The sequence below is a fragment of the Nicotiana sylvestris genome, chromosome 10 (assembly GCF_000393655.2).
Source record: "Nicotiana sylvestris chromosome 10, ASM39365v2, whole genome shotgun sequence".
NCBI lineage: Eukaryota > Viridiplantae > Streptophyta > Magnoliopsida > Solanales > Solanaceae > Nicotiana > Nicotiana sylvestris.
In genome coordinates this window covers 167,143,803-167,153,020 of record NC_091066.1, presented here as the reverse complement: position 1 = coordinate 167,153,020, position 9,218 = coordinate 167,143,803, and the positions used below count along the sequence as shown (strand labels likewise).

Below are 9,218 nucleotides of genomic sequence, written 5' to 3'. Positions count from 1 at the left end.
CCCAAAATCGGGTAATTTGCACTTCTTGGATTTAGGAAAAATGACATTGTATAGTCTATTTTAAAATAATAGCCGAAATGTATCTCTCTCTCTCTCTTTATATATATATATATTGTATGTTATATATAAAAATTATACTAGTTTTATACACTTTTTTCTCTCTCTCTCTCTCTCTCTCTCTTTATATATATATATATATATATATATATATATATATATATATATATATATATATTGTATGTTATATATAAAAATTATACTAATGCTATACACTTTTTTGGCTACTAAATATAAATAGTTTCTGGCGCGAGCTAAAAGTGTAAGAAGTTCCAGATCCAATAGTACAATGGGCCTATTGGTCCAATTAATGGAACTAGTTTCGCAACTAAGGTAAAAAATTGCACGGGGCGCCCTATTTGGTCGCCCCCATTTAACCTATACCCATTTTTTTTAAAACTTTTAACTTGTATTCACTTTTTAAATAACTTCAGCCCCCTTTCTCCTCCTCTTTCTCCTCCTTCGTTTTCTTCTTCATTCTTCTGATGTTAGTGCAGATTATTTTTTAGGTAAAATTTCTTTTATACTGTTGGTACATATAAGTTAAAACTTTCTTTTGTACATTTATATGATTAAAAAAAGAAATTATTTTCCAGAGTTCCTTTTGTGAGTGGAAACTATCAAGATACCATTGTTAAAATTTTAACAAACTAATACATAGATCACTTCCCTCATCCTTAGGAAGCTGTTCACTGGTTCTCAAACCTTCCTCCATCTGAAGCCTTCCAGTAGAGCAAGATGAATGGGAAAAGGTCAGTAGCAATTAGATACATGTATCAACAACTCTAGCCAACTTTTCACGTGGAAGAGGTCTCTTCCTTCATTAATGACTTGAAACATAGAACCTTTCACGTGGTGGGATTTTACCCCAAAGATTTTAACAAACTAGCAAGTAGTTTGATGAATGGATCCCCAGCTTATTTGAGCAAATCCTATTCTAAAGCTAGCTTCAAAATAACTTCAGCTCTAGAGCTGAAGTTCGACAGTTACAAAACAAAAACTTTTCGCCAGTTACAAACAAAACTTCAGCTCTAGAGCTGAAGTTCGCCAGTTACAAAACAAAAACTTCAGCTTTAGAGCTGAAGTTCGCCAGTTACAAAAACAAAAACTTCAGCTCTAGAGCTGAAGTTCGCCAGTTACAAAACAAAAACTTCAGCTCTAGAGCTGAACTTCAGGCCCGACTATTAGAATGCTAAAGTTTTGCGTGATAGCCTTTGCTACTTCAACCCCGTATACTGAAGTTATGTGAAAAAGCGGGTACGCTTGCAATTTTTTGGTAAAGCGGGCATAAGTTAAAACGTGACACAAAAAACGGGTATAGATGCAAATGCCCCGCAACTAAGTTTCTCCAATGACTAATACTGCAAAGCCCATTAGAAGAGGAAATTAAGCATGGACTTCACTTTTTATAAAAATGATATGAGCTTTTAAAGATTATAATTTACAAAAAAGAATTATTTGAGGCTGCTGTTTAGATTTTGTTTGGAATTTTTACCTCCTATATTAAAGGTTGATACCTTATTTATTTTAAATAAATACCCTTTTAAAAAATTATATTCTATAGATACCTTTTGATTTTTATAGCCAAATATATATTTATGGTTACCTCCTACTCTTAAGCCATAAAATACTCTTTGTATTATTTTTCTCTCTCATTCTTTCAGATTTTTCTCCACCCCTCCCCCCTTTCTCTCTCAACGCCAATATTTCTCCATGGTTATCTCCTCTCTTTCAATAAATGTGTATGCATTAAAGGGAGAAAACAGATACTGATTCTGATCGGAAAACGAAGTTGGATTTGGTTCAAAATCAAATCCTTTTCAACAAATCTGCACAAGTTCTTTTCATAGGGCTTCTGAAATTCCCCTGGCAGTGCTTCCAACCATGTCTCCTCAACCAATAGTTCCTCTAACTTCACATATCCTACGCCATCACCATTTGCGTTTAACTTGGAGATTTTATGAGAGGATAGTTTGAGGTTCATTTTGGCCTTTGCAAGCGATTTATTGAACTCCATTCTCGACTTTTGATCGGACGTGAGCATTGTATCTTTGGGGTCTTTGTTGGCCCCGTCTTCACCCGACAATGAAGATGACAAGGCGCTGGAAATGAAGTTGTCAGTGGAAGATGGCGAGGAGACCCGTTTTAGCCGCTTTGTTGCTGGTTGCTTGAATAGATCCATTAGGGTTTTAGGGTTTTTCATTGTAATTCAATGTATCTCATTGTATTTCATTGTATTCACTGTCTTTTTTTTATTGTATTTCAATGTATCCCGCTGTATTATATGTATTTCATTATATTCAATGTCTCGATATATGCCATAAATGTATTCATATATATTTTTTTTAATTAATATAATTTATGTATTCAGATGTATTATATAATTTTTCTGAAGATTGCTATGTTTTTGGGATATTTTTCTGTTGAGAATCTTTTTTATAACTGAAAATACAAAATTTGTGTGTTATAATTGAATTTGTTGAGTTATATTAGGAGTCTATTATGTTAATTGATTCACTTTTCATTTTAAAAATAGTGTAATCCAATATTTCATGCCGTGAATATAGTCGAATACAATTGAATACAATAATCTGTCAAACTGTAATCCCATGTTTCACTCCATATACAAAATTTGTGTGTTATAATTGAGTTTGTTGAGTTATATTAGGAGTCTATTATGTTAATTGATTCACTTTCCATTTTATAAACAGTGTAATCCCCTTTTTCATGCCGTGAATATAGTTGAATACAATAATCTGTCTAGCTGTAATCCCATGTTTCACTCCATGAATGTAATCCCATCTTTCACTCCATGAATACAGTCGAATACACTCGAATACAACAACTGATTAGCTAGATTTCCCTGATTCATGCCTATTTTTGCTACTGTATTCATGAATACAATAACTTAAATACATGAAATACATCTTATAACCACACAAAAGGTATCTATAATCCGTAATATAACAAATGATAACTATAGATGACTAATTACTACCAAAAGATAGTGCTTTATGAAAATTTCTCATTTTGTTTCCAATAAGAAATTTGCATAAAAATAGCATCGCCACTACACAAAGAAGATGGAAGATTATACTTTCACAAGTTTTGCAGGTGGAGCACTTTGGTATAGGATTCAATTAATAGCCCACGTCTACCCAAGTATAGTTTAGAAATGTAATCTTAGAAAAAAATTTACATTAATTCGGTAGGACAATGTCTTACACGACTCAAGCTATTCATGAACTTGCACATTTTTTTCTTCGAGTCCCTAAACCTTGAGACATTGTATTCGGTAGTCATGTGTCAAAAATTTCAAAAGGGGAAGGCCCGGGAAAGTGCACAAACAGTCATTTTTAGAGTTGCTATATAAGGATTAACCAATACTTATTTTGTTCTGAAAATTTGTACTAAAAATCTTAATTTCAAAATAATTTAGGATATTTGTATCCGGAAAGATTAAACTAAAAAACTGAATTTCATAATACATTGATTAATTTCTAAATAGCGACATAGCGGCTATCCCGTGTCATTTCTTAGGAAATGCTGGTCCCCTTGATGTGTACTACTATTGATAATAATAGAACGGACCCTTTGAAGAGTCAATTTGATGTAAAAAGTGTTTGTGCATTTGAGTTACTCATCAATCATTCATCATTTACCAAATTTCTAAAAGGCAGAAAAAAACAATTTTAACAGAATTATTGGAACTGATAGTGGTCTAACAGAATTATCCTTTTTTTTTTTTCTCTTGACATCTGATAAGTCACTCTCAAGAGTTGAATGAGGTATTGTTAATATACACTGACAATGTAAAATCGTAATTACATTCATTATTCAAAAAGTATATAAAATATGTATATTATATGTATATAAAAATTAAATATTTTGTCGGCTATTATTTTTAAAAGCGGCAAAAAAATGCATTTCTCTAAAAAATTCACACAATCAAATGATGTGTGTGTGAGGTAATTTAACAAAAATAATAACAAACTTGTTATAATGAGTTAAATTACAATGAATGAAAGAAGTTTTTACAATGTCAATGCTTATAATATTTTTGTGTGGAAAGAATATCAAAGTGTTGCAATGGGTTTATGTTTTCTCTCTCTCGGTATACTTATCCTATATCGATAGATGCATGAAATGTGTCTGCAGATATACTTCTTTCATTTTATTTTGTAAAAATAGCACTGTATAGTCAATTTTTGGACTGGTCATTCAAAAATAGCCAGTGTTTACGAAGTCAATGAAAAATAGTCACTATTTTGCTGCAACAAAGACCGGTCCAGCATAATATACTAGAGTTCGGTGCAGCCGTGTATGAACTCCAGCATATTATGCTAGATCGGTATACTTTGCTGACTCCAGTATAATATACTGGAGACTGGAGCACCTGCTCCAAATTCCAGTATATTATTGCTGGAACTCCAGTATAATATGTTCGAACTCCATCATATTATGCTGGAGTTCCACCATACTTATCCTGGAACTCCAGTATAATATGCTGGAGTTTAAGCATACTTATGCTGGAACTCCAGTATAATATACTGGTGTATTTTTCGGATTTTGAATAATATTTTCGCTCATATTTATCTTTATATGAAAAGTGACTAAATTTCGATTACTTTTGAAACTGGCTATTTTTGAACGACCAGTTATAATCTGGCTATTTTTGAATTTCTCCCTTTTATTTTGGTTAATTATTGTATACTTTATCTAGGGCCGGCTTCTGGGTAAAGCTTCTAAAGCCCAAGCTTTAGCCCCCAATTTTAGGGGCCCTATTTTTACCCTATAATTTTTTTAATTAAGTATTTTTATTCTTATTACATATTTTAGTAAAAATGGGCTCCTAACGTATTTTTTAATTAAGATAATTTTGTTTCTTAAAAATGGGCTCCTAACGTATAAATGCAAAAATTATGAAAGGGATCAAGTGATTATTCTTTTTTCTTTAGTCTTTTTCTCATTAAATATTATGTAAACCTTTTCCACTTCCTTTTTTGGTTTGCACAATATTCAATTTTCTTTTTAATCTTTCTTGTTCTCAACAAATGTTACTACTATTATATTTTTTCTTTGTGCCTCCAAGAGATCATATTGTTCGGTGTTTTTCGTCAATCAAGAGCCGACCAGAAGTATATTAAAAGCAACAAATATTTATTTTCACATCAAATTAATGAATCAGGTTCTTCTATTCCAACTTTTTAATATTAGTTGTCATCTACGTTTGTTTTTCTTGATATTTTCAATACGTATGCATATATTATCCTATTAAAAATTTAAATATGCCAAATATAAAGTATGAATTTGGTTATTCAAAACTTAAGGAAAAAAAGTTAAATCTTTGATACAATCCCAAAAAGAAGAAATGATAGTACTCTAATTGATATACTCAATCCAATAAAAAGACTTTTTCAAATGCTTATATTGCATATAGAATAATGGTGCAGTTCCTGTAACAGTTGTCTCGGTCGTCCTCGATCACAAACTAGAAATTTAAAAGAAGTTTTTTAAATTAAAATTGATAAAATCTTACTTAAGATCAACCATGACACAAGAGATTAAATGGATTAACTATTGAAAAATAACTATTAGAAGAAATTGATTATAAAATAAATATGCATAATTTTGCGTCTGAAAAAGCTAGAAAATTATTTTTCAAATAAATAATATATATGAATTTTTTTTATAAAAAAATAATTTAAGGTCTCTTATGGAAGTTTGGCTTTAGGCCCCCAATAGTATTGAGCTGTCCATGAGTCTTTATCTCATTGAGTTAACTAATCATAATAAATTAATATAATTTGGTATTAATATGTAAGTTTTTATTTATCTTTCTTTCCTTACACGTACGGAAACACATCAAAAATTAATGGGTCCATTAAGCACGTCAACCACGTAGACCTGTGAGAAAATACCAAGATCTATATTTAATAACAGGTCCACTCTTAATAATCATATTGCGGTCAACTTCAATCTCTTAGTTTTAATCTTCTGATTTAACTCAATATTTAGATGAAAGTCACTTTTTATGTTAACTGCAGTTAAGATTTATGATTGTCTAAATTAACGCTCTATCGTAGTAATTTGTATAAATCCACTTCTCAATTTTTTGAATTTTTACCATTCCTTTACATTGTTTTTTAACCTAATCAGATTTATATATCATAAAATCGTACAAATGCAAAAGTATTAGAGGTCACTTTGTCGTTTTACTGCCAAAAAATGCAACGGCCATTTTAGTATACATCTAAAGAGATAATTTAATAGTTTCATAGCGAAATTCAAAAGTTGAGAATTATAAGAGAAGAACAACTTCAATTTCTAGAATTTTTATTTTTCACCTTTGCCAAAAAGTAAGAACATTTTTTTAGAGTATGATACATCCAAAAAGTCCTAATTCAAATTTCAAAATGACAAAATTGTTATAGCATAGGCATTTATTACTCTATATACATACATACTAATAAAGCTCTCCAAGTTTACTTGTACTAAAATTAGTACGTAAACCTGGTGGTAAAAAATTTAAATTAACACTAATTATTTAAGCAAAGGGTAATTAGGGACTAAATTGGATCTCTTAACAAACCTTCCTTTCATTCTAGGCCTTTTCTCAGCATTCAGTTTTCTAACCTCGTACCTTATTTTCTTAGAAAACAACCTCGTTCGCCGCTTCTCTCTGTACCTTGATACTCTTGCTTCTCTTCCTCTGTCTATAATTGTTGTATGTCCGTTCATTATTCCATATGGATGAATTGTTCCACAATTTCCCTGCAACATTAATGCAAAACTTATTAATTAACCACTAATAAGGGATGTCAAAATATATAAAAGTAAACATACCAGAAAATTAAGGGAAGTCAATACATACGTAGTATATATACATATAATTTATTTTCCTGACAATATAATAGAACTTTATGCCATCGGTGTCACCTAAGTAGTAATACTAACTAGAGATAACTTCTCATAATAAGTGGAATTAGTTGCCTGAACATGACATAACATGTTAAATTACACTGTTAATTTTTTTTACATTATCAGTGTACATAAGTTAAATCTTTATTTAATTGGAGAAAAGAAATGGATATTGAGGTACTCCTACAAATTTTGCATGAATATTTCTCCTTCATAGGGTTTAATACAAGAACATATTACACACTCGTGCAGGTAACTAAAAGAAGAAAACATGCATATCATTCTGTTTTTGACATAACAATGTTTTATTTTGTTATTTTATTACTTTGCTCCAAAATTTCAAATTCTCAACGTCCAACTTAAAATGAAGAGAATGGCTAAAATATTTTTGTTCAAATACCTAATATTATACGCACATTGTATATACAACAAACAATTCTTAATTAACACTCGATATGTAGCTAGTCTATTCTAATTTTTTCTTCTTCTTCCAGACTACAGAAGAGTTTTAACTTTTATACACTAATAACAAAAAGTTTGTTTGGTACATATAAATATTTTGTTGACTTTTATTTTCCTATTGCATTTGTTTATCCAGAAAAAAAATCACTTGACTTTCACTTTCAAAATTTAGCCTCTACATTAACATGAAATGGGACCATATTATGCAATATATCAACATATTATTATTTTATTTGCCAATCAATTCAATTGATTAATTAATAAAAACTTATAATCTCAGAAAAAAGAAATTAAAAACATACCATGCAATCTGGCCAACAATCATTGGAGTCCAATTCTGGCCTTTCACCATTAGTCCAAGGAGACCTTTGATCAGCCCATGCTGTTAATACACTTTCATAATCAAGATTCAACAAAATCTTCTTTTTCTCATTATAATTTCCATCACCATCTTCACCATTAATCTTCATAACTACTTCTCCAACTTCATCTCCTCCATTAATATTCATCGGCGAATCGTAATCGAATTTGAACTCAAAAGTATCACCATTAATATCAATATCATGGTTAGTAGTAGTTGTATCCATAACAACTTCATCACCTTCTCCTTCATCTTCAATTTTTACTTTTTCATGAATACTAACCATAGAACATTCCATTGAATTTTCCTCCTTATTACAACCCCCTAAAAGACCTAACCCTTCCATATCAAATGACTCATCATCAAGTCCTTTTCCTAGTAAATTTTCAACATCAGCTGCAAATTCTGCTAGCTCCATTTCAGATGGTAACATCCCATGAAACCTATTTAAATCGCCGTTACAGATATTATCATCATGTTGTAACGTTTCTTTAGATTCAGGTTTAAATTCTGAATCTGCCGCTGTCTGCACGTTCTCCATCCGATCATTTCTGGTGGCAGACGTGTAGAGCTCAGCTACAAATGGATCGAATATAGGTACTCGATATAAGAGTTGCTCCTCGTTCTCATCAAGTGAATTCTCATCGCTTAATATCTCAGGAACAAGATGAATAGGGTTCTTAAGAATAACTTCTTCTTCCTCCTCCTCCTCGGTGGATTTACTAACCTTTCTCCCATTCCTAGGAGTTCGTGCCTTTCGGGTAAATCCACGATGCCACGATGGGACTGAAACTGAAACTGAGACTGAGACTGGACTTTCCAAATTGGGAAAGTTTTCGTCAGGTGAAGATTCTTTGAGTGATGATGTTTTAAGACGAACTCTTTCATGTCTACGAGCTAAAGGATTAGCTGAATGAACAGAAGAATCACAATTTTGACATAGAAATGCATCATCGGCTGGACAATACCAACGTGCCCTTTTTCTAATACAATTGTCACAAGCTCTTACTGTTTTTCCACCCATTGCACTTGCCAATTTTCTTTCTGAAACCATAGATAAAATAAACTTTGTAATAAAATACAAATATAGCTAGAAATATCAAGAAAAGATTTTGTGTTTTTTTTAGTCTTTGGGAAACTAAGTGAGATATGTTGAGTTAGATCTTTATGTATAACTATTGAAAAGCAAAAGTGCAATTATTTGAGGGAAGAAATATTGACCCACAAATGCACTTTTACAGCAAATTAAAGCTCTTTTTATTTTGAGGTTTTTTTGGGAGTTTTCTACAAAGAATGGGAGACTTTACTTTTGGGTCCACAAATGTGGCCTTATCTTTTTTTCTATTGGCTATGTTATGAAAGTTGATCCTTGGTTCTTGTTTCTGATTGGATGAAGTTGTAATCAAAGGGATTTCAA

At 31.2% G+C, this 9,218-nt stretch overlaps 2 protein-coding genes across 2 annotated transcripts; both read right to left on the bottom strand.

The window, feature by feature from the left end:
* Window positions 1-1,774: 1,774 nt before the first annotated feature.
* LOC138880233 (uracil-DNA glycosylase, mitochondrial-like) lies at window positions 1,775-2,260 on the bottom strand. The gene has a single exon (XM_070159911.1). The coding sequence runs from the start codon at window positions 2,258-2,260 to the stop codon at window positions 1,775-1,777; it is 486 nt and encodes a 161-aa protein (XP_070016012.1).
* A 4,151-nt stretch (window positions 2,261-6,411) lies between these two features.
* Window positions 6,412-9,010, bottom strand: LOC104227209 (zinc finger protein CONSTANS-LIKE 16-like). The gene is made up of 2 exons (XM_009779404.2): window positions 7,743-9,010; window positions 6,412-6,831 (listed from the first exon to the last, which is right to left on the bottom strand). Exons 1-2 carry the CDS (start codon window positions 8,853-8,855, stop codon window positions 6,601-6,603), a joined length of 1,344 nt encoding a protein of 447 aa, XP_009777706.1. The 5' UTR covers window positions 8,856-9,010; the 3' UTR covers window positions 6,412-6,600.
* Window positions 9,011-9,218: the final 208 nt, after the last annotated feature.

What these genes read in the sequence shown, in the direction of transcription:
- LOC138880233 (XM_070159911.1), bottom strand. Translation starts at nt 2,260, where the DNA reads ATGAAAAACCCTAAAACCCTAATGGATCTATTCAAGCAACCAGCAACA.
- LOC104227209 (XM_009779404.2), bottom strand. Translation starts at nt 8,855, where the DNA reads ATGGTTTCAGAAAGAAAATTGGCAAGTGCAATGGGTGGAAAAACAGTA. An exon ending in ATTGTTGGCCAGATTGCATG is followed by an intron (nt 6,832 to 7,742) that starts GTATGTTTTTAA and finishes TTAATGTTGCAG; the next exon opens with GGAAATTGTGGAACAATTCA.